Consider the following 26124-nt stretch of genomic DNA (forward strand, 5'->3'; position numbering starts at 1 on the left):
TCTTCTCAAGGGCTCACACATAGCAGGACCCTTTAGGATGCATTAGCACACCATACCTTTTGAAGGACTCAGCATACAATAAGTTATGTAATGGACTCAGCACAAAGCCCCCTTTAAAAAACCCAGGATGGCCCACTCTTCTCAGGGACTCAGCACATAGCACCCTTTGGGATGACTCAGCAAACAGCACCTTTTTGAGGACTCAGCACATAACTCCCATGAGGGAAGGACCCAGTAAATAGCACCCTGTGAAGGACTCAGCACATAGCTGTGTGTCACAAGTTCAGCTGTCATTAGAATTAGGGTGCTTTCTTCAGTATCACCATTCTTCAGAAACACTTCACAAATCCTACTAGTTCACATTTAGAAAACCTGTGTTTTATGGGGGAAGTCAGCTGGGGGTCTTGAACTCAAAGCTTGGGGGCCCTGTCTCTGAGCTCTTTGGTTCAATGCTAGAGCTCTACCACATGGAGGCACAGCTCCAATTTTGTTTTTTTGGGTTGTTCTTTAACAGGTCTTATGGTGATAAGTAAGGCCAACTTGGGGTATCTGTGGGCAAAGGCTCTTAACTCAGCCTGTGGCTGACCTCTCCCTTCCCTGTGTCCCTGGAAAGCTGGGCCTCCTGGAGCTCTCTTGGCCTAGGGTGGAACAGACCTGCTCTGGCATCAGCAATCAGGGTGAGCAAAAGTCAGCTTTTCCCTAGTAACTTGCCTAAATTGAACTCTAGAGGATAATGGCATGGGACCGCATGTTCCACATGTGGCCACCAGAGGGCAGGAGTGGCCCACCATAGGGATTGTATTTGTGAGTTGTGTTTACTCTTGTTTCCCTGGGGCCCCATTCATGATTCAAAGCCACCCTGGACAGGAAAGTCCTTGAGACTCTTCGTACCTACAATTAACCATCGAAAAGCAAGTGAGGCTGTGACTCAAGTGTCACAGCACTAGTTTTGAGCAAGAAAACTCAGGGATAGAGGCTAGTTCCTGAGTTCACATACACACACACACAAACACAAACACACACACCACATGCATGCAAAATCAGAGATTTCTACACTGCAGTCTTTGGGTATTCTCTACTTTTTCCTCCACTAAGCCTGGTGGCTGATGGCCCAGGTGTTTGGTGCATACAACATCACCTGGCATCTTCAATTTTGGGGGAATAGAATGGCTAGTAGGTCAACCTTCCCCCATCCCAGCTCCTTGATGGGGTCATGGTCTATCCAGGCCCTTTGGAGCTTCTTTACAGACTCACCAAGATGCCTTCAAGAGGTGGCTCATGCCTGTCATCCTAACTACTCAGGAAGCTGAGATCTGGAGGATCACGGTGCCAAGCCAGTCTGGGCAGGACAGTGTATGAGAGTCTTATCGATGAACCATCAGAAAACAAAAGTGGCATTGTGGCTCAAGTGGTAGAGTGCCAACCTTGAGAAAAAGAGCTCAGGGACAGCGCTCACGGCCAACAACAACACGGAGAGGCATTTCATGTTGTCTTTGGGATTGGCATGGGCCAAATATAATTGGAATTAATTATAATTGGAACTAATCAAGTCCTCCAAGACAAAGCAGTACCTCCTTTAGTCCTGTGCTCCTCCATCTTGTCTCACCCCCTGGCCTTGTCCATGCTTTGGGTCAGCATGGATCTGGCTGGACGGGAGGGCTCCAAGGAAGATCGCAGAGCAATCACCCCACATCCTTCTGCCCTGCTCACCATGCTGCTTGTGCTCTTTGCCATAGACCTTCTTCCTGGGATCCATCCATGAGGACATCACCACCAACATAGTGGTGAATGGTGGGTCTGGCCTAACTAGGGGCAGTCAGAGGTAGAAGTAGGTCGGCGACTAGGAGCTTCCACTTTGGGTGTGGGCTGAGGTTTGGGCTGACCCTTATTTCATCCTGAGCCTTGCAGTGGTGGGGAGACAGTGTAGACTTCACATTGAGTCAGGTAAGATCACAATCTGGAGGACCACTTGTGTGGGGAAGGATGTGGGACTCAGGGGGCCACCGTTGTTGGTACTCTCTTGGGACTCCCCTCTCCCTCTCTCATCCCTTAATGGTAGAAGAGAAACTTCAACTCAGGATGTGGGAAGAGGGGGTGGGGGAATATTTTGGGAGGAACCAGACTTGTGCTTCATATTCATCCTAGCCCCTACTTACTATTTATCTGAGGAATGGCCATACGGGTTGGGAGGGGGAAAAAATCATCCTACCTGAGAATGTGGCTCAGTGGTAGAGTGTTCGCCTAGCATGCCTGAAGCCCTGGGTTCTATTCCACAGAAAAAGCTGGAAGGGGAGGTGGGGACAGCCTTGATCAAAAAGAGCTAAAGGACAGTGGCCAGGCCCTGAGTTCAAGCCCCAGGGCTGGAAGAACAAATCTGTGTTTTAGGCTTTTTGTTGTTGTTGTTGTTTGCTTGAAAACAATTTATTCTTTGTGATAAGCAAAACATAGGCTTCTTTCCTGGCCACCAATGGGCCATTAGATGTCCCTTGAGTTTGGGCCAACTCCCTTCAGCCTTTGCCCCACCCTACCCCCAGTTTAAGCTTCACATTGCCCGGCAGATGGAGGCCTGAGAGAAAGCCACTTGGTCAACTACTTCTGGTGGCTGCCAAGGCTTTTGAGAGTCAGTATGTCACATAGAGAGTCATCATCCACATCAATCTACAGGAGAAAGTGAGAGAGCACTCCTCCCCTGAGCCTGGGAGCTGTGGGCAGATCTGGATGTGGGGCATCTGGGGCAGGACATACTCCTTGAAGGAGTCCACTACGGGGTCAGGAACCCTGACCTCTCCTCTGGCAGTCTCCATGCTGTCTTCAAGTTGCTTCTGAAGCAGTGTTGGGGAGGAGGGTGGGAGGCTCAGCCTGTGCTGGCATCTGGAGACTGCTGTCTGTGCCTTCCCTTGCGAGGACTGACAGCAGCTCCCACAGCATCTCCTCTTCTTGATCTTCTCCTGGTACAGCCAGTGCATGCACTGGGCTTTCTCCCAACACAGCTCATTCAGGACCAACATCTGCTCTTTACACACCATGAGGGACTCCTTGGTAGTTCGGATGTGTGCTGACAGCTGGCTGCATCAATGGTGGAGCTCACCTGCTGGACTCTGGAAGTCCACCTCATCAGGCAGGTCATGGACGAAGCAGATTTTCTTCTCAGATGCTCATGACCAATTTCCCAATCCCATGCATGCTGTGGTGGCAGCTCATGGGGTTGAGGGACTGTGGCTCCAGCTCAGTCTGGCACTGAGCTGCTGGGTTGGCCAGGGAGTGCCTGCAGCTGGCCTACCATTCTTGTGTCAGGAGTGTCCCCCTGTGGATCTCACCCTCCAAGAGCACTCTCAGAGCCATGTCAGTCTTGGTCTGGGGGACATCTCCATCCTCTGTGATCATCACATGGGGGGGGGGAATTCACCTCCTTACATTTTGCTTCTCCAGGGCTCATGCCTTCCCCTTCCCAGGGTAAGCCAGGAAGCTCAGCTGGGCCTGCAGGCACTCCTCCTGTGATCTGGTGTCTTCCAGGCACTTGAGAGTGTCCTGCCACTTCGGGGACATCACCTGGTCCCTCCAGTTTGTTGAGCCCTTCACTTGCTTCAGCTGCTCCAGCAGCTGGGTCTGCCTCTCTAAGTGCTGCTGCAGGGCCTCCTTCTCAGAGCACAGCTGCTCATTGGAGGAGATGTGCCATTCACAGGAGGCTCTGAACTCCTGCACTGGCCCAGGGACTGCTCCTGCTGCTCCTGAGCTGCTTGGCTCTCTCTCTCAGCCACCACTATCCATTTCTCTATCTTCTTCTCTGAGCAGTCCTACTGTTCCCACAGATGTTTCTTCATCTGCAGCTCTGAGTCCAGGATGCTGGCGAGCTCCTCCTTCTCACTGCTCACCCTGTGGAGAGCATCCCACAGCAGGGCGAGCTTTTCCTCCGGTTGTCCATCCCACACACATGCTCATCGTGGGGTCTCAGGGATCTCCTGCTGATCCTAGGCTTTCTCCTCCAGTCTCTGCAGTTGCTCCTGCTGCTCCACGTTCTGAAGACGGAGACTGGTTTTCCTGGACCTGGATGTGAAGTTGTTCCTCCAGGTATTTCAACTCCATCTTCAGTACCTCATGCCCTCCAGTGCTTATTGGAACTTGCATATTTTATTCTTCATGTTGCTCCCCTGTATCTACAGCACTTCCACCTTCTCCTGCAACTATGTGTTCACTTGCTCCAGGTCATCAAAGTTTCTGGTCTTTTCCTCGAGCTGAAGTGTCACATCATTCAGCTGTTTGAAGAACATTTTGGTCTCCTTTGCAGCAGTAACTGCAGAAGCCGCTATCTTCAGCCCTGCCACACGCCACTCTGTAGCGTGCAGGCAGCTGGTGACAGCTTCATGTTCCCTTTCTCTGTCATCAGTGGCCTGCTGCACTTGGGCCAGTGCGCATTATAAATCGCTTTGTGCTGAAGCCAACCACTGTATGGGTCCCTTGTGGATCTCTACCTCCATTTTTGGTGCTGCATACTATCTTCTCCCTCTCTTACTCCCATTGACCCTGCATGTCTGTCTTTCCCTGCTTCAGTGGTTGGATCTTGGCAATGAGTGCTTGGTTTCTTCTTTTATGTGGTCCATGGTGGGCACCACATGTGGGTAGCACCTCTGTAGATCCTTGGTGGTATTGGGACCTTAACAATCTGGACCCTGGTGGCTGTGACTGTGTCCAAAAGCAAGGTAGGCCCATGGTCGGCATCACTTTTGGCCGGACTCTCCATTCAATCCGCCTCCCCAGAGATGTTTGTCTTGGGGATCCGTCGCTTTTTCGTGTTCTTTGTTTTCCTGAATGTTTCAGGTCTGTCGGGAGGATACTGCTGGCATTCTTGTGGCAGTTTCTTGCCCACAGTTCTCTCTTTGATTCTTATTGTTTCAGACATCTGAGCAATGGGATGGGAAAGTTGGGCTGTCCATATTCCCAGGCTCTAGGAAATCCTCTATTCTCCCACTCACCGACTAGGACATCATTTCCTACTCTACCTCAAAGTCACCTGGAGTCTCTTGCTCACCACTCAGCCACCTCTACCTTCCTCAAATGCTGGTAGTGGTGTCAACCAACAGAGGGAATCCAGGTGTAACTGGGAAGCATGGAATGTGGGTGTGGTCACTATTCTTGTATCCCATTGATCAAAAAGAACCATGAAAGAATGGGGGTGTGCCTGGATTCTGAGATGCAGACAGAATGGACAGAGTCAAGATGACAGCAGCCCCTTTACCATGAAGGTCTGTCCAATCCAGTTGGGGACAAGAGGGAGACCTGCTTTAGCCAGATGGCTGCACAGATTGTTGTGTATGTCTGCTTGTTGCCAGTCCTGGACCTTGAACTCAGAATCTGGGCACAGGCCATGAGCTGATCTTGCTCACGATTAGCCCTCTACCACTGGAGCCACACAGCTCTACTTTTGCTTTGTTGGCATTGAGGTTGGACAGGTGTCTCAAGGACTTTACTTCCTAGGGTGACTTTGACCATGATCCTCCTATCACAGCCTTGTAACTATCAAGGAGGACTGGTGAGAGTCACTGGTGCCTGGCTAATCATTGTTCGGGATTATGGCTTCCCCAGTAGCCTGCAAGCCTTCAGCAATGCAAGGTGAAGTATCCTTTGGAGCCGGATATCTCAGACTCAGATGGCCATAGTGCAAAGGAAGAAAATGTAAAAACGCCACCTGTCACTTTTTTTCTGTGCATTCCCCCGCCCCCTTGCACAAAGCCTGAAGTTCTAGGATCCCAGGATAGGCTGTGTTTTCAGTGGCTGCACCCCAGCTTATGGTGATGAAAGCTGAGGCAAGGTTGCCATGACCTAAGTTCGAGACCGTGCTTGGCAAAAAAAGCAAAAAAAAAAACTCCCTAGCTTGCAGTTAATGCAGTTTTTTCTACCTTTGAATTTGAACTTAAGACCTGGGTAACTCTGAAGCACGGTGGATGAAGGGGAAGCTCACCATGCTTGAAGACAAGAAAGTAAGGCCTGGTCCCTAGGCCTGAATTTAAGTCCCAGCTCTGGAAACATTCTATTTATATACATTGTAAAGGTATGATTTGTACTTCTGTATAAATGTTCAGTCCATGTCCTGTTTATTGTGGTTATTTATAGTATTTTTGTTTTATTCATTTATTTTCCATTTTTTTATTGTGACAATATTGTACAAAGGGGTTACAATTACATGGGCAAGATAATGAGTACATTTCTTATCAAGTATTATAGCCTCCTCCTTTCTTTCCCCTTCCCATCCTTCCCTTAGCCCCCACCCAATCCTCCCCACTCCCCCCTGCCACACCGCACCAAAGTTGTAAAGTTCGTTTTTGAAATAATGACTTGTACATCTCATTGATGCAATGGGTCCACCTCTATCCCTATTTAAATGAATTGTTTTTCCCCTTCCCCTCCACAAATTATACCAACATCAAATACAGTGAAAGCAGGGGTTATACTGTGGGGGAGGGTCATTCAAATCCACAAACAAATAATCTTATAAAAGTGTTAGAAACAATCACAAGAAAGAAAGAAAAATCATTTGAGCACATATCTTAGGGTTCATTTCCCTAACATCACCTTATCTGACCTTTTCTGCTTGACTCAGACATATACTAGATATTGCAAATAAGGGAAACCATGGGACCTATGTTTCTTTGGACCTGGCTTACTTCACTTAATATAATTTTTTCCAAGTTTTTCCATTTCCTAACAAATGGGGCAATGTCATTCTTTCTGATAGAGGCATAGAATTTCATTGTGTATATATACCACATTTTCTTGATCCATTCATCTACTGAGGAGCATCTGGGTTGGTTCCATATCTTAGCTATAGTAAATACTGCTACAATAAACATAGTCGTGCTGGGAGCTTTAGTGTGGTCTTGTTTGTAAACATTTGGGTAAATGCCCAAAAATGGGATTGCTGAGTCATAGGGGAGCTTTATGTGGAGTCTTTTGAGGAACCTCCATACTACTTTCCAAAGTTGTTGAACAAGTTTATACTCCTACCAACAATGCAGTAAGGTTTCCTTCTGTCCACATCCCCTCCAGCATCTGTTGTTATTAGAGTTCGTGATTATAGCCATTCTAACTGGGGTGAGGTGATATCTCAATGTTGTTTTGATTTGCATTTCTTCTATGGCTAGGGAGGTTGAGCATTGCTTCATTTGTCTATTGGCCATCCTTCTTTACTCTTCAGAGAAGTTTCTCTTTAAGTCTTTTTCCCACTTATTTATTGGGCAATTGTTTCTTTGAGGATATGTTGTTGGGGGATTTAATTTTTTGAGTTCCAAGTATATTTTAGATATGAGATTTTTTATTGACTGTGATGACACACATTCCACTTACAATATTGATGACAACCCATCACATAGAATCTAGATTTGTCGATGTGTTCTTCATCATGTGTGACACACAGGACTCTCAGAGAAAAGGAAAATAGATATCACACTCAGTTTCTTACTCCATGATCCAATTGTTGGCAGTGCTGGGATCTGAATTCAGGGCCTGGCAGACCCAATTCAGACCCTGAATGGTTGTGTAAACACGGCATCCTCTAGCCAATGAAGCTTCCAGGGCATTTCCAGACCGTGAGATTGAGCTGCAGGGGTGGACAAAATAGGCATACATGGATAGACAGGTGGTAGAACACCAATAAATATATATCTGTACAGAGTGCCAGAGACATCTACCTAGGATTCAATGACATCAACTACATTCCTACTAACTCTTAGGTCTTTATTATGCCACCATTGAAGGAATAGTATTCTTTTCATGCTTAATAAACCATTCATTAAGATGAATCATGGTCCTAGGATCATGGCATCTAATTTTGGACTAGACCAATACACACAGAAACTTCTCATTTAATCATGAGTTTGCTAACATTTCATTGTTATTCCCATGCATAGGAAGAAGTATCTTGGGACCTCCTCCCATTGGTAGGTGTCAGGACCAGGATTCAAGCTCAGGGACTATTTTGCCATATGGGCCTATGGCTTCCCTGATAGCCCGTTAGCCTTCACCAATGCAAGGTGAAGTACCCTTTACAGCCGTGTAAAACAGACCCAGGGTGGTCACCATGCAAAAGAAAATATAAAAAAAATCCATCCTGCGACATTTTTTCTGTTATTTTTCTGTCATTTTTCTGATATTATTTCCTGCAAATTTTCAGAGCCTAAGATCCCAGGATCGGCTACGGGCCCATGGGAGCTTGCCAGTCTGCAGTGATCGAAGCTGAGGCAGAGTTGTCAGGAACTGAGTTCAAATCCAATGCTTGGCAATATTAATAATAATACTAATATTAACACACCCTGGCTCAGAATTCTCACCATTTTTCTGCCACTTCTGAGATTCCAACTCAGGTCTGGGTAACTTTGTTGAACTGTGGGCGAAGGTGAAGCTCACCATCCTTGAAACTACAAGGTCAGGCCTAGACCCAGGGCCTGAACTGAAACCCCAGCACTGGCAAAAATCATATGGTCACCTACTTTACACATAGGATCTCTCTTTACATAGAGATGTGGAATGCATCATGCATTCAGTGTAGTTATTCTTTTTATTGTGTGTCTTAGTCATGGATGCATTTTGTATTTTATTACATATGATGACAGCTATAACTGTGTTGACATGGATGGCAACTGATTCCCATGAATATAGAGTTGCCTATATAGCATACTGCATCCTAGCTGACACCCAGGACTTTCACAGGACAGAGAAACAGAACGATTGGCTTCTCACATCAGAATTCATCTTTTGGCAGTGCTGGGATCTGACACGGGGACTGGCAGGCCCAATAGGCGAATGGGTCCAGGTAAGCACATCAGCCTGTGAGCCACTAAGGAGCTAGGTCGTTCCCAGGACCTGAGATTGAGCCCCGCGGGGGAGGGGGATAGGGGGGAGCACAATAGTCATCCATTCAAAATCTGAAGGTAGTATGTAAATAAATACATATTTGTATAGAGTAGGAGAGATGGCGACCAGTGATGGAATCCAATCTACCTTGTGACTAAGGATTCTTGGATCTTTCCCAATGCCTCCATTTCATGACTGTGATGATTATGGCCATGTTTCATCAACTCTTCATTAAAAAATAATCGATACCCCATGAGTCTTGTCTATCATTTCCTACTCTCATCAAGCAGGATCTACTCATTCAAAGATGTGATCCATCGAATTCCATGACTCTGTCTAGGTCTGGAAAGGAGTATCTCAGGATCTCCTGCCATTCCCTCAATGTATGGGAGCTGACCTGGAATCGAACTCGGGGCCTACATTTTTGGGTCGGCCTCTGGCTCTTCTGATAGCCAACAGGCCATCAGCCACACCAGGTCACCTTCACTCTGCAGGCCACAGTGTTTGGACCCAGCATGCTCAGCAAGCAAAGGAAAATAAATGTAACAGTGCCACATGGAACTTCCCACTGCTTTTATTCCAACTCGTGGCTTTTTTTTCCCCCAACAAACCCCAAGATCCTAGGGTCCCAGGTCTGTGGGTCCAGAGGCTGCAGCCTAGGATGATCAGAGGTGAGGCAGAGTTGCCATGACTTGAGTTCAAGTCCCGGGTCTGGCAAAAAAAAATTAAAAAATTATGAATGAAGCACTCTAGCTAAGAACTGACACTGTTATACTGCTAGAGCTGGGATTTGAACTCAGGTCTGGGGAACCCCATTGCACTGTGGGAGAAGGGGAAGCTCACCATCCTTGAAGACTAGAATGTCAGGCCTGGTCCAGGGCTTGATTTGAAACCCAAGCACTGGACAAAATAACAAACCCACCTCATTAACACATAGGATCTCTATTTACATACAGGTGTGGTATGCATCTTGCATTCAATGTAGTTATCTTTTTTTATTTTGAGTGTTATTCATGGATGTATTGTGTATTTTATTGAGTATGGTGACAGGTATATCTGTGCTGACATGGATGACAATTATTCCCATGGCTATAGAGTTGCCTATATAGCATTCTTCATCCTCGCTGAGGACTTTCACAGGACAGGAAAACAGGTGGATCGATGGGCTTCTCACATCAGGGTGAAGCTTTTGGCAGTGCTGGGATTTGAACTCAGGGCCTAGCAGGCCCAATTGGTGAATGGGTAAAGGTGAGCGCACCAGCCTGTGAGCCACTAAGGAGGTAAGCCAGTCCCAGGACCTGAGATACAACCCTAGTAGGAGGGGATTGGAGGGGTGGGGAATAGTCATGCATTTATAAGTGCAAGTTAGTATGCAAATAAGTATATATTTTTATAGTGTAGGAGAGATGGCAACCTGTGATGAAATCTACCTTGTGACTACCAATTCTTGGATCTTCCCCAACGCCTCCATTTCATGACTGTGATGATTATGGTCACGCTTCATCAATTCTTCATTAAAAATAATCAATATCCCATGAGTCTTGCCTATCATTTCCTACTCACATCAAGCAGGAACTACTCATTCAAGGATGAGATTGATTGTATTCCACGACTCTTCCTAGGTCCAGAAACGAATGTCCCAGGATTTCCGGCCATTCCCTCATCTTAACAGGGCTGACTGGGATTCGTCCTTGGGGCCTCCATTGTCTGTGGCTCCCCCGAAAACCAGCAGGCCTTCAGCCATGCCAGGTCAACTTCACTCTGCAGACATCCATGTTCTGACCCAGAATGGTCACCATGCAAAGGAAAATAAACATAAAAGAGCCAGGTGGAACATCCCGCAGCTTTATTTCCCCTCGAGGCTTCTTTTTTTTCCAGCAAGCCCCAGGGTCCTAGGGTCCGAGGACGGGCTGTGGGTCCTGAGGCTGCAGCCTAGGATGATCAGAGCTGAGGCAGAGTTGCCACGACTTGAAGTCAAGCCCCGGGTCTAGTAAAAAAAAAATTAAAAAATATGAACAAAGAACCCTAGCTCAGAATTTGTGCCATTTTACTGTGAGAGCTGGGATTTGAACTCAGGTTTGGGAAACTCTGTTGCACTGTGGGGAATGTTAAGCTCACCGTCTGTGAAGACTAAAAGGTCAGGCCTGGTAATGGACCTGATTTGAAGCCCCAGCACTGGACATGCCCACCTCTTTTAAACATAGGATCTCTATTTACATACAGGTGTGATATGCACCTTGTTTTCAGTGTAGTTAATCTTTTTATTTTGTGTCTTATTCATCTATTTATTGTGTATTTTATTGAGTATAGGATGACATATATAACTGTGTTCACATGGATGACAAGCTATTCCCATGGGTATAGAGTTGCCTATGCTTTCTAGATCCTAGCTGTGACCCAGGACTTGCACAGGATAGGAAAACATCTGCAAGGTTTGGCATCTCACATCAGGATGAACCTTTTGGCAGTGCTGGAAGTTGAACTCAGGGCCTAGCAGTACCAACTGCCAAATGGGTCTACATGAGCACACCAGCTTGTGAGCCACTAAGGAGCTAGGCCATACCCAGCACCTGAGATCTAGCCCCATGGTGTGGGTGGAGCACCATATTCATCCATTCATAAGCTGAAATTAGTATGCTAATAAAGGCCCGTTTGTATAGAGTAGATGTGGGGAGCTGTGTTGGAATCCTATCTTCCATGTGACTACCGATTCTTGGATCTTTACCAATGCTTCGATTTCCTGAATGTAATTATTGTTACACTTCATGCAGTCTTAATTAAGATCTTGCCTATCATTTCCTATATGAATCATGCATGAACTTTTCAACTCTTCCCTAGACCTCAATTCAAGCACCAGTACTGAAAAACATAACATTTATAGACATTTTAAATATTTGAGTTATATCTCTATATTCATTTTAAATCGTGTTTGTTGGAGTGATTCATTACATTTTATTATTGATTGATTGATTTAGCATTTATATTATGGACTGTGAGTACACCTATAACATTTATTACATTTGTTCCAATCTATTCCATAACATATAGCTTTGCATACATAACATGTACATCATACCTGATACCCAGCACTTGCACAGAAAAGGAAAACAGGTGCCACACATGGAATCTTACACCAGGAAGAAACATTTGGCAATGATGGGACCTTGACTGAGGGACTAGGAGGCCCAATTCATGAAGGGGTGAGTGTCAGCACGGCAGCATCTAGCCCATGCAGGTGCCAAGTGGATCTCAAGACCTGGGATCGAGTTCCAGGTTTGGCCAAAATAGCAAAAATGTTCTATGCAGATGATGGTATACAAATAAATATAAATTTAGATATTTACATACTGCCAGAAATGTCTATTTAGTGTTCAATGACACATACTACGCTCCTACAGATTCTCAGGTCTTTAGTGAGGACTCCATTTAATCAATAGTATTCTTTTAGTGCATAATAAACTCTGAATTAAAATCAGTCCGTGTTCTGTGATTATTGGGTTTAATTTTTTGCCAGCCTGATTTACGAACTATTCATCCAACCATGACATTGTTCACATTCCTCTGGTGCTCCTATGGATAGGCAATAGTTACTTAGGCTTCCCAGCCCTTTGTAAGTGGCATGACCGGGATTCAAACTCAGGACCTAGGTGTCCAGGTTGGCCTATGGCTTCACTGCCAGCCTGCCAGCCTTCAGCAGTGCCAGGTAACCTACAGGTTGCAGCCATGTCATTTGGACCCGGGATGGTCACCATGCAAGGAAGGAAAACCAAGAAACTGCCAACCATGCACAGATTGCCATTTTTTTAGGTGCTGTTTTCATTTTGTTTTCCTGTCAGCCCCCGAGGCGTACCATCCTATGATCGGCTGTGGGTCCAGAGGCTGCACCATCCCAGCCTAGGGTGATGGAATCTCAGGCAGTGTTGCCACAACCTCAGTTCAAGCCCCGTGATTGGCAATCAATCAATCAATAAAATTTTAAAATATTAGAAATAGCTGGGCGCCGGTGTCTCACACCTGTAATCCTAGCTACTCAAGAGGCTGAGGATTATGGTTCAAATCCAACCCAGGCTGTAAAGCCCATGAGACTCTTATCTCCAATAAAGCACTAGAAAACCAGAAGTGGTGCTGTGGCTCAAGTGGTAGTGCACTCGCTTTGAGCTGAAGAGCGCAGGGACAGCGCCCAAGGCCAGAGCTCAAGCCCCACGAAGAAAAATTGTAAAAATACTAATGAAGCTCCCCAGCTTGGCATTCATACCTTTTATTTTTCCTGTAAGGCCTGGGATTTGAATTCAGAGTCTGGGTAAATCTAATGCACTGTAGGGAATGGGGAAACTCACCATCTTTGAAGACAAGCAATTTAGTCCTGTTCCCTAGGCCTGAATTCAATCCCCAGCCCTGTTAAAGTAATATTCATCCACATTAGAAATAATGATTAATATCTACATACTTATGTTTACCGCATATTATTTTACTGTGTAATTATTTTATTTTTTGCACTATTCATTCATTCATTATTTATATTGACTATTATTACACTTATAACATGCATTAAATTGATTACATCTTATGTGAACTACACAGATTAGCATATGTATTATATATCTTACTTCATACCCAGGATATTCACAGAAATTCTATAGTAGATGATCCCATGCTTAGAAAAACAGAAAGAATACACCAACCAAAGTCGAATTCATCCCTAGGCTCCCCAGTGGCTCACATCTGTAATCCCAGCTACTCAAGAGGTGAGAACTGGAAAATGAAGTTTCAAAGCCAATCCAGGCAGAAAACCCTGAGAGACCACATCTCCAATTAACTGGCAAAAAGCCAGGCTACAGGTATGGCTGAAGTTGTAGAAAATCAGCTATGAACAATCAAGCCAAGAGAGAGCAAGCTGATTTCAAGTGCAGAGAGAGGGGGATAGGGGAAGAAAGCAGAGAGAAATCCTCCAAAAACAGAGAACAAAACAACAGTACCCACATCCCACCTAATTTATGGCACCAACAAACTGAATATAAAAAATCAAGCTTGTGCAGTTGTATAACTTTACATTAGCACATATGCTTTTATGTACACTTCAAAGCTATTTTTTAATAATATATATGTAGATATATTAAAAATGCATATATATATGTATCTTTTAATAAACTAAAAAACTAGCCAATGAATAAATACTTCTGAACTAGTGCCTTAACCATGGCTTTATAAGTTATTTATATTAAAAGTGTATTCCAAGTTTCTTTCCTCAGAATCAATCTTTAAGTAGTTTGTTCATGCACCAGGCAACAGTGACTCATGCCTATAATCCTAGCTACTTAGGAGGCTGAGAACTGAGGATGGCAGTTCAAAGCCAGCCTGTGCAGGAAAGTCTGTGAGACACTTATCTCCAATAAACCAGAAATGCCACTGTGGCTTATCTCCAACAAACCGGAAATGGCACTGTGGCTCAAGCTGTAGAGCACTTGCCATGAGGTGAAGAGCTGAACGTGGGCAGCCATGCCCAGAGTTCATACCCCACCACCGACAAAAAAAAGAAGAAAGAAGTTTGTTCATACAGATCATAAAATTCTAACCTTCTGAGCTTTAGGAAACTTGCCTTCCTTTTCTTCCAGGGTCTTATGCTCTTAAGGCAAGCACTCCACTACTGTGCTACATCCCAGTCCCAATGTTTTGTTTTCATTTTACAATTCACTTTATTCCCAAAATGCTTAGAAGTACCTACTGTCCTCACAGAGTGAGTTTTTATTCAGAAACCCAACCTTTTGTGGTATGAGAACTCCATTTAATGATGTGTCCCAGCTAACAATTAATAAAGCATTAATTAATACTCAATATACTGTTATAGTTTATCATATGCACATACATATAATTAAATATTTTATAGAATGAGACAGATGTCTACATATTACTAAATTATGCATCATGTGCTACTACCAAATATTAGGTATTTATGTCTCCATGCAATTTTTATTCTGTTAATACTTAATAAAAAAATTAATTAAACTTAATCCACATCTTGTAATTACTGTATCTAATTATATCCTAGAATGATTCATTACTAATTCAATCTGTTTATCATTTATTGTAGTGACAATTCTTCCACTTATGACTTTTTTTTACCTTTGTGACATTCTACTTACATAGCATATTGATTTGCATCAAAATTATACATCCTACCTGACACTGAGCACTTTCAAAGAAAATAAAATCATGTGTCATGCTCTGCTTCCCACTCCATGATTACATTTTTGGCAGTGCTGGTATCTAAACTCAGGGCCTAGAAGTCTCAATTCATTTATGTGTGGCTGCCAGCACAGCAGGGTCTAGCCAATTCAGCTGCCAGGTTGTTCCCAGGCCCTGAGATTGAGCCCCATATATTGACTCCATATTGTGTTTAGTGTATCTATTCATTTTTTTGTTTTATTCATTTATTTACCATTTATTTCATTGACTGTTCTTACACATGGACTATTTATTACATAGGATAGATTTGCCTATGTATGAAACTTCACACCTGACATCCAGGACTTTCACAGCAAAGGAAAACCTGTGTCACCAAGGGTTTCTTACTCTATGAATCAATTTTTGTGAGTGCTGGCATCTGAACTCACAACCTACAAGGCCCAATTCATGAATGGGTGAGTGTCAGTATGCCAGCCTGGGACATATTGAGCTGACAAGCAGTTTCCAGCACCTGAGATCAAGCCCCAGGGGTTGACAAAATAAGAACAGATTGACATGCAGATGGTAGTACACAAAAAAATATAGATCTTTATAGAGTGCCAGAGATGTCTATAGATTATTCAGTTAAATAGGCTACATTCCTACCAATATTTGGGTATTTTTAATGCCTCCATGTAATTTATATTATTGTTTTCATCCTTAATGAATTGTTAATTAAATCAACCACTGTCCAGAAACTATTGCGTCCATGTAATTAATAGTATTCTTTTAATGTGTCAAAAATATTCATGAAAATCCATTGGCCTCCTAAAATCACTCTAATTTTATAGTAGCATCATTCAGGAACAACTAATTAAACCTTGACATTCATAACCTTCCTTCGGTATTCCTATGAATAGGAACAAGACTATTAGGATCTCATGCCATTTGTAGGGGTCAGGACCAAGCTTTGAACCCAGGGCCTATGTTGCCGTGTTGGCTTATGGCTTCCCTGGTAGCCCTCCAGCCTTCAGCAATGCCAGGTTTCCAACATTTTTCAGCCATGTCATTCAGACCCAGGAAGGTCGTCTTGCAATGAAAACAAATGTAAAACCGGCAGCCATCTGCAAGTTTCAGGTTTTTCTTCTTTGTTTCTGTGTTGTTTTATGTATTTATTATTCTTGTCAGCATTTGTGCCCGGGAACTCAGGTTTGGCTGTGGGTCCAGTGGCTGCACCCCAGCCTGGAGTGATCGAGGCTGAGGCACAGTTGCCATGCCCTGAGTTCAAGCTCTGTGCTTGACAAAATAAAAATAAATAAATAAATAAACACATTAAAATATTTTAAAAATTATGAGGCTGCTTGGCTTGGAATTTATGCCATTTTTTTCTGCCCATCCTGGGATTTGAACTCAAGGCCTAGGTACATGTACAGCACTGTTGGAGAAGGGGAAGTTCACCGTGCTGTAGACAAGAAAGTCAGGCCTGTTCCCAGGGCCTGAATTCAAGTCTTAGCTCTTGCAAAACTAATATTTGTATGCATTTTAAATACAGGATTCATATTTACATACACATGTTTACTGCATATTGCAGTTAGTGTGGTTATTCATTTTATTTGGTGTTTTATTTATTTCTTATGTATTTTAGTGAGTATGATTACACACATAACTTTTTTACATCTTATTACATAGGACATAGATTTGCCAATGTACTATACCTGAGACCCAAGACTTTCACTGATAAGGAAGACAAATGGGACATTTGGCTTCTTCCACCAGGATTACTTAAGTTTTTGGCAGTTGAGTAAGTGCATCTTGAGTAAGTGTCTAGACACAGTCCTTAAACTTTTATGCTCAAAGCTAGTACTCGACTGCTTGAGCAACAGCATGACTTCTGGATTTTTCTGTGCAACTGGTAGTGAAGAATGGAATCCAGCGCTTTGTACATATTTGGTGAGCACTCTGTCACTGAGCCCCAGGAGTGACAAGTGAGCCCCAGGAGTGACAAGTGTATAAACAGATAAATGTATAGATTGGTAGATAGAGATAGATAGATAGATAGATAGATAGATGTATATGTATAAAACAAAAGAGATATCTGTATATTATGAAGCTGCATATATGATATTAAGACCAATTATTGGCAATTAAATTATTCCTTCCTTTTTTAAGTATCATGATTGAATACATAATAAAGTATTAATTGAAAATTAGTCAATGTAGAATAATTGTTTTGTATAATTTTAGAATATAATCATACACTAACTAATAATTTAAATGTTACTTTTATAACATTCCATTTGTATGGATGTATATCAGAATGCGTTTCTTAGAACCACCCACCATTCATTAGTGGCAGTTCTAAGATTCGACCTCCAGGCCTAAGTTGCTTGTTTCAGCTATGGCTTCTCTAATAGCCCGCCAAACATTAGCAATGCAATGTCATGTACACATTCTGGGGCTTGTCATTTAGACGCAGGATGGTCACAATACAAAGGAAAAAAAAGTAAAACCACCTTCTTGAACTTCTCAGTTTTATCCTTCTCCTTTTTATTTTTTTGTCAGCTGGGAAATTTGAAGTAGGGTCATAGGATCTAATGATCAGCTGTGGCAGAGATGCAAAGACCTGAGTTCAAGCCCTGTGATAGGCCAAAAAATATGTAATAATAACAATAAGACCCTGGCTAGGAAATTGCACCATTTTTCTAGCAGGCCTGGGATTTGAACTCAGGGTCTGGGTAACTCTGTGACACTGTGTGTGAAGTGGAAAGCTCACAGTCCTTAAATAAAGACAAGAAATTCATGGGACTAGGAAGGTGGCTCAGTGGTAGAGTGCTTGCATTGCATGCATGAGGCCCGGGGTTCAATTCTGCAGTACCACATAAACAGAAAAAGCTGGAAGTGGCACTGTAGCTCAAGTGGTATAGCGCTCACCTTGAGCTGAAGAGCTCAGGGACAATGCCCAGGCCCAGAGTTCATGCACCATGACTGGCTAAAAAAAAAAAAAAGAAAGAAAAGAACAAAAGAAAAAAGAAATTGAGACCAGTTGCCAGGGCCTGAATTGAATCCCCAGCACTGGAAAAAATATTCTTCATATATATGAGATCTATGTACATATATGGGTTCTACTGCATATGACATTTATTACCCTTATTTATTTAGTATTATTACACATATAATATTTCTTTTATTACATCATATTTCAAAGGACATATTTGCATATGGATTATACATCGTATTGAGACCCAGGACTTTCACAGAGAAGGAAAAAATGTGTCAAATTGGCTTCTTATTCCACAAATAAATTTTTGGCCATGCTGGGATTTCAACTCACCTACAATGCCCTATTCATAAATGGGAAATAGTCTTAGCACACCAGCCTCCGCCAAACTGAGAATCCAGGAAATTCTGAGCACCTGTAATCAAGCCACAGTAGTGCCCAATAAATAGATGTGTAGATTGATATATATATACATATATATATATACATTCATATATACCTGCATATATATGTATATATATACACACACATACAAAGAAAGAATGTGAGGATATTATTAAATTATATATATACATTATTACCAATTATTAGTTACTAAATTATGATTCCATTTAATGAGTATCATGTTTGAATACTTATAAAAGCATTAATTAAAAATTAGTCAATATCCTTAATCATACCATGGTGCTAGAATGAAGATATAAATCCAATAATTTTTGTGTGGCATTCTAAAATAGAATCATTAATTAACTGCAAATTTAATTATTACTTTTATTACATTCCATTAGCATTCACATGAACAGGAATGAGTTCATCAGGATCTCCCTCCATTTGTGGGTGGTAGTCATAGCATTCGAATTCCAGGCCTGGGTAGATTACTTTGAATGCAAACCATTGGAATGACACCATGAAGATTTCAGATTGTCACGATTAAAAAAAAGAACAACAAGAAGAAAAGAAAGCCAGGTGTCAGTGGTTCCTGCCTATAACCCTAACTCCTCCTGAGGCTGAGATGTAGAGAATGCCAATTTGAATGCATCTGGGGCAGGAAAGTCCACAACACTCTTCTTTCTAAGAGATCACAGGGAGAAAAAAAACCATGAATGGGGCTGTGGCTCAAGGACAGTGTGCTATCCTTGAGCAAAAGGAGCTCAGGGACAGAGCTTAGGCTCATAGTAAAACCCTGGACCTGCCTCACCCCCCCCAAAAAAAGGAGGCAATAACTCCATGTCTCTGTGTATGGATGGATGATGTATGGATGATGGGCATTCAGCAGGTTGCCCATGTCCATCCCCCCAACCTGGGCAAGTCCTCAGAGAGTCCTAAGTCTGAGCCAGCAGCTTGAACAAAGCATCCTTCTCTGCCATTTAATAACTGAAGCCCCACCGCCTTTGCATGGGCTGTGCAAAAAGTGCCTTATGTTCTGGCTGAGATGTCCCATTGGGACACCTAGCAGGCAGCCACTGCCTCCAGGAAGACCACAGTTCCTAGGCTGTAGGAGTTGTCAAAGGTTCTGGCTCCATATTTTCTATCCCTCTGTAGAATATGTGAGCCTACTCCTCTGGGGTCTGGTGCTATCCCTCATTCACCATTCCTCATTGCTGAGTCATAGACTGGTCACAAATCTTGTTAAAGATATGAAATAGCCAGCGATTTCTGCACCAAAATGGGTACGCCAATAAATCCCACCCCCATAGTTCCTGTCAGAAGTGAGCCTTGGGCTGCGAATGTGGCTTAGTGGTAGAGTGTTTACCTAGCATGCACGGAGCCCTGGGTTTGATTCCCCAGGATCACAGAAATGGAAAAAGCCAAAAGTGGCACTGTGGCTTAAGTGATAAGAGTGCTAGCCTTGACCAAAAGAAACTCAGGGACATGCCCAGACTCTGAGTTCAAGCTCCAAGACTGGTAAAAAAAAAAGTGAGCCTGGTGAGACATATTCTTCTGGTACTCATAGGAGGGCCAAGGTTAGAGGTAAGAGGCAGGGTAGAGGACAGTTGCTGGTGGCTCACCCCTGTAATCTTAGCTACTCAAGAGGCTGAGATCTGAGGATCACAATTGCAAGCAGGAAAGTCTATATGAGACACTTTTCTGCAATTAAACACCCAAAAGTCAGAAGTAGAGCTGTGGTTCAAGTAATAGAGTGCTAGCCTTGAGCACAAAACCTCAGGGATAGCATCCAGGCCATGAATTCAAACCCCAGGACTAGCAAACACACACACATACACACACACACACACACACACACACACACACACACACACACACACACAAGCTAGAGCATTTGCCAGTCTGCCTGCACTAGTTCCATATCTAGCAAGAGGGAGAAGGGAAGGAAAGACTTCCTCCGGGAGGTGATATAACCAGTGCCAAAATTCCACAGGAATTCTAAGATGTGGAACAAGATAGAGAGCCTCAGGCAGAAGGTACAACATGCACAAAGTTTCCTGAGGTGTGGTGTAGAATAGGTGGTGTGGGTGGAATGAAGGTTCTGTGGCTTCACACAAGTCCTGCAGGACATTCAAGGCTGGGTCAAGGTTTGTACTTGAGCCACAGGGAGGACAGAGGGTGGAGGTCCCAGAATGGGGCCCAGGGGGAAGATTAGCTTGGCTTTTCACCATGGGCCCCAGCCATTTCCTGTGGCTGGAAGCCTATTTTCACAGCTCCTGACCCTCAGGCCTCCTTTACATGGAGGATTCAGTGCAAATGCAGGGAAGAACACTTGCTTAAGAAAAGCTTCTCTAGCCCAATGCCACTGGTGGCTCAACCCCTGTAAATCCTAGCTACTGAAAAGACTGAGATCAGAAGTCCTGGGTCAAAGCCAGCTCAGGGGAGGAAAGTTAGTGAGACTCTTCTTGCCGATGGACTACAAAAATCCAGAAATGGTGCTGTGGCTCAAGTGGTAGAGTGCCAGCCTTGATGCAAAAATTAAAGAGACCAGAGCCCAGACCCTAAGTTCAAGCCCCAGTACTGGCACATAAAAAAATAAAGAAAAGCTTTCAGGAGTTCCTAGTCAACTGTGGTGAAAGTCCAAATCAATTGGGTGCTGCTGGCTCATGCTTATCCTCCTAGCTCCTCAGGAGGCTGAGATCTGAGGATCATGGTTCAAAGCCAGCCTGGGCAGGAAAGTCCGGGAGACTCTAATCTCCAATGAACCACAGGAAAACTGGAAGTGGTACTGTGGCTCAAGTGGTAAGCTGAAGAGCTGAAGGGACAGTGCCCAGGCCCAGAGTTCAAGGCCCGCGTGACCTGCTTGAACCTCACTCTGTGGCTCTAGGCAGAGTAATTTCCAGTGCATCGCTAAGGCTCTCCCAATATCTAGGTGTCCTACAAGTCTTGAAAGCAGCCTCTTTGGGAGCCTTTGCCTACAGAGTGGGCCAAAGTAGCAGAGAAGGGTCTACCCTTGGGGAACGGAAATCATTGGCCAGGTCATCAAAATGGCATCTGTCATGGATGCAGTGTGGATCTGAGCAATAAGTCAATATTTCAGACCAGGTTTCTGGGTCAGGAGGGGCAAGAGCTGCAAGATGACACAGCATGTAATGCCTAGTCACGGGGGCAAATTTGTCAGGCACACCTTGGGTGGGTGTTGAGTTGGGCTCATGAAAGACTTGTAGGTCCAGGAATCCACAGCTGACTGGCTGCTGCTTGTAGTAGTGGCTATCCCAGAAGTCGCAGGGCTCAGAGCCCTGCTTTGCTCACCAGTGTTAAGTGGCAGATGAAGGTCTGCAATCATGCACTGACTATAAACCAGCATCTATCTTGTTCTTCCCTTGGTCCTGTACCCTATGCATAGATGGAGGTGCAGGTTCCATGGGACTTACTGCCATGGCCAGGACCCCTCAGCCCAAGAAGGAGTTGGGGAGAAATAACTTATGTGTCAAGAGTTTACTATGACTGTGCCTCTGGACTGCCCCCAGTTATAGCTCAGCTCATCATTACTACCTTCCTCTGTGTGTGTGTGTGTGTGTGTGTGTGTCCATGGGCACATCTTGGTACTAGGGCTTGAACTCAGGACTTGAACTCAGGACTCGAGCTCTGTCCCTCCCTTTTTTCATTCAAGGCTAGCAACTCTACCACTTGAGCCACAGCTTTTCTTCCGGAAAGGAGAGTCTCACACACTTTAGAAAAGTGAGCTGGTGATAAGAAATGTACTCATTATCTTGCCCATGTAATTGTAACCCCTCTGTACAGAATTTTCACACAGAATAAAAAATCCTACTGATACTAAAAAAAAAAAAAGAAAAGAAAAGAAAAGTGATCTAGGCTGCCTCTGAATGCAAAACCTTAGATCTCAGCCTTCTGAGGAGCTAGGAATATGAGAGCATGAGCTATTAACATCTGGCCACACTTTCCTTCTTGGCTAAGACAGTGTACCTCTCTCCCAGCCTAGCACCCATCTACAGCTAATCTTCCTCCCCCTCCCCCTACTCCTCCAGGCTTCAGAGGAACCATACCCTCCCCTGAGGACATAGAAATAGGATGCTTGACAGGTTTGAGCTTTATGTTCTCCACACAGTCAAGGGCTGTTGGGAGCTGATGTGGAGTTCACAGATCTAGGCCAGGGCAAGTACACAGCCGTTAGAACAGAAGACAGTATGAAGAGACATCCTTGAAGCTGGATGCCAGTGGCTCATGCCTATAATCCTAGCTACTCAAGGCTGACACATGAGGATCAATCAAGATTCAAAGCTAGCCTGGGTGGGCAGACTCTTATCTCCAATGAATCACCAAAATGCTGGGAAGCAGAGATACTGTAGTTCAAGTGGTAGAGCACGAGCCTTGTGCAAACAAGTTAAAGGATACCACCTAGGCTCTGAGTACAAGCCCTGGTAAACACACACACACACACACACACACACACACACACACTAACATCCTTAGCAGGTGCCAGTGGCTCATACCAGCAATCCTAGCTACTCAAGAGGCTGAGCTCTTAAGATGGCAGCTTGAAGCCAGCCCAGGCAGGAAAGTTCGTGAGACTCTTATCTCCACTAAACTACTAAAAAAGATGAAAGGTGAGCTGTGGTTCAAGTGGTAGAGTGTTAGATTTGAGCAAAGGAAGCTCAGTGCCTAGTCCCTGAGTTCCAGCTCTAAGAGTTGTTTTTAAAGATACCTTTTGCCCCCCATCCCTCCTCAGTCCATAAATCCAGATGTTGATGATCCTAGATCTCACTTCCACTCCTGCCACTTCCACAGCACCACCACAAGTGGCCTGTTTCTGGCCAGCTCTGGGTTAAGAAGTGAACGTACACAAGAAGAGGATACCCAGGTCAAGGCTAATGCCCCAGAACATTGAAGTATTGGCCATACCATTCTCCTCCCGCAATTCCATGGCTCTGGAATCTAAAGTCTGTGCCTCTGTATTCTGGGCATCCAGAATTCTCTAGAAGGATTTGAGAGGCCCAGCTGGGGCTGGAAAGTAGACTTGCCTGAGATAAAGTATGTTGACATTTCCTAGACACCAACAGACACTTCCAAGCCGCCTTGGCGTCACCTCCAAAGTAGCCTGGAATCCTCCTTGCTTGGGCGGCCTTCAGTCTGCTATCAAGCTGGATTTGGCGAGAGTCATCGGCAACCCCCTTCCCCCACTCACTGCCAGCCTGCTGAGAGGGACATGCAGCCAGAGGTCTAGCTGAGGAAAAGGGCAGGACATCCCATGTCTGAGTACCCCACCCAGAGACAGGCAAGACTTTATTGCAGCTGGCCCGGCTGACCCAGAATCCCCTGCAGGCGGCCAAAGATTTGGACAGCTGGACTTGGGCCCCAAAGAAAAGCTTGAACTCGGGTCTCTGGTAATTTAGGACTCATTGTAGACCCAGATAGGAGGCTAAAGGCAGGGTCAGTGTGGAGGAGGGGCACCATCTGAGGTCAGAAAGAGGCAGACAGGCCCCCAGGAAGGGTACAGAGAGATGAGAAAAACACACACACACACATATGGCACGGGTGTCTCACACCTGTCATCCTCGCTACTCAGGAGACTGAGGTCAAAGCCAGCCAGCACAGAAATGTCTGTGAGGCTCTTATCTCAAATGAACCACCAAATAGCCAGTAATGGAGCTGCAGCTCAAGTGTTAGAGATCTAGCTTTGAGCACAGAAGCATAGGAACTTCACCTAGACCCTGAGTTCAAGGCCCAGGTCTTCTACATCCAAACACACAGACACAGATACACACAGACAACAGACACACAAACACACAGACACATACAGTGGTAGCCCAAAGCCTCAGCAGTCCCTGAGCACCCTGAATATTCCACCCCAGATATGAGGACACTACCATCATCAGAGCCAATGTAGACAAAACTCAGAGCCTCTCACATGTGTGCAATGGTTCACAACACATCATGGCATTTCTACTGTACACACTGTTATGCAGAAAATTCAACTACCTTTTGTTTGGTTGTAGGTTATGGGGTTTGAACTTTGGGCCAGCCAGCAGGCCCTCAGCTCTTCAGATGAAAGTGTGCGCTCCACTACTGGAGCTACAGCACCACATCCAATTTTCTGGTGGTTCATTGGAGATAAAGTCTCACAGACTTTCCTGCCCAAGCTGGCTTTGAACCGTGATCCTCAGATCTCAGCCTCCTGAGTACCTAGGATGACAGTTATGAGCCACTGGCAGCGCCGGCTACACCCATCTTTTTTTTTCTTCAGCTCTTTTCTTTCTTTCTTTTTTTATTGTGAAAATACTGTACAGAAGGGTTACAATTACATGGGCAAGATAAGGAGTACATTTCTTATCAAGCATTGTAGCCTTCTCTGCAGCCACTTCTTATACCAAGGGAAAACCCAACTCATCAAAACACAAAACACATGTAACCCTGCACTTCAGACTTGGTCACCAGCATCCAAAACCATTTTTCCATGGATGGAGAGCATATAATTGACACTACCATCCCACCCCTGGTCCCATTCACCCACTCCCTGCCTACCACAGGCCACAACCTCTTGAGTTCTTGGTAAGACACCACCCACCCTGCTATGGCTTCACACTGGGGCAAACCAGGGGACTTATTAGAAATGTCTGTACAGTAAGGCCAGCATCTGGTCTCACAACCACAGCAATCCTACTGCTTCACTATCTCTTGCAAGCAAGGAAGGGGTGTCTTTCTTTCTTGTTAGGATATTTGTTTTGGTTTTGGTTTTGCTTTTTTCGTTGAGGGACTTGAACTCAGGGCTTGGGTACTGTCCCTGATGTCTAATTTTCCTCAAGGCCAGTGCTCTACCACTTGAGCCACAGTGCCACTTCCGGTTGGAGATTGGAGATGAGGCTCTGGAGGGAATTTCCTGCCTAGGCTGGGAAATGAGATCCTCTGGATCTCAGCTGCCTGAGTGGCCAGGATGACAGGTGTGGGATGACAGGCATAAGCCAGCGGCTCATGGCTTAAGGTGTTTAGTCTTTCAGAATTTCCACCTAGTCCTTCTCTAGACACTACCACCTAGACACCCCTCTACCTCCCTCAGGGACAGCAAAGGGATGCTAGAATCTGGGTGGAGCCATGGGGATTAAAGGGACCCCTCCACATCACTAACCCCCTCTAATCTCCCATCTGCCTCCTCCAGATTTCCTGGTGTTCCTGGGCAGATCAGACCCACAAGGAGTTCTGGGGTCTGCCCTATGTCCCCCTGTCCCACCTAACCGACACCTGAGGACTTCAGGGGCCAGCTTCTCCATGCCCTGGTGGAAGACATTGGGAGGGTTGCTGATAAGCGGGCCCAGGGGTGCCCAGGGCAGAAGGACTGCCCAGCTCCCCTCTGTCAGAGGAGACACAAAGCATAGATGGATCTACTAAGAGCCTCAGGGCATAGCCATCCACCTGTCACAAAGGTCACTGGGAGCAATGGGAGAGCTGTTTTATGGTGACAGCCCTGGGGCCTGACCTCATGGCCCGGCACTGTCCCTGACTTGTTTTGTCTCCAGTGGAGTGCTCTTTCACCTGAGCCACCATGCCACTTCCAGATTTTTCTGTGTATGCAGGACCTAGGAATCGAACCCATGCTTTCCTATGTGCTAGGCGAGCCCTCCACCTCTAAGACAAAACCCCAGCCCTAGATAGCTGTTCTTCTGTGACCCTTCAGGCCTGTCTTGGGACAGTCTCACACATGTATACCAAGTCTCTCA

General features: G+C 44.8%; 1 protein-coding gene across 1 annotated transcript in view; it reads right to left on the minus strand.

Annotated features, from left to right (window-relative positions):
• Positions 1 to 2589: 2589 nt before the first annotated feature.
• LOC106002786 overlaps positions 2590 to 26124 on the minus strand; it is a 32002-nt gene continuing 8467 nt past the window's right edge. The window contains 4 exon segments of the mRNA XM_013037578.1: positions 2590 to 2658; positions 2784 to 3066; positions 3799 to 3873; positions 25649 to 25757. Coding sequence (XP_012893032.1) covers positions 2590 to 2658; positions 2784 to 3066; positions 3799 to 3873; positions 25649 to 25757 — 536 coding nt within the window.

This window comes from Dipodomys ordii, unplaced genomic scaffold (genome assembly GCF_000151885.1).
Source record: "Dipodomys ordii isolate 6190 unplaced genomic scaffold, Dord_2.0 Scaffold1000001372, whole genome shotgun sequence".
Taxonomy (NCBI): Eukaryota; Metazoa; Chordata; class Mammalia; order Rodentia; family Heteromyidae; genus Dipodomys; species Dipodomys ordii.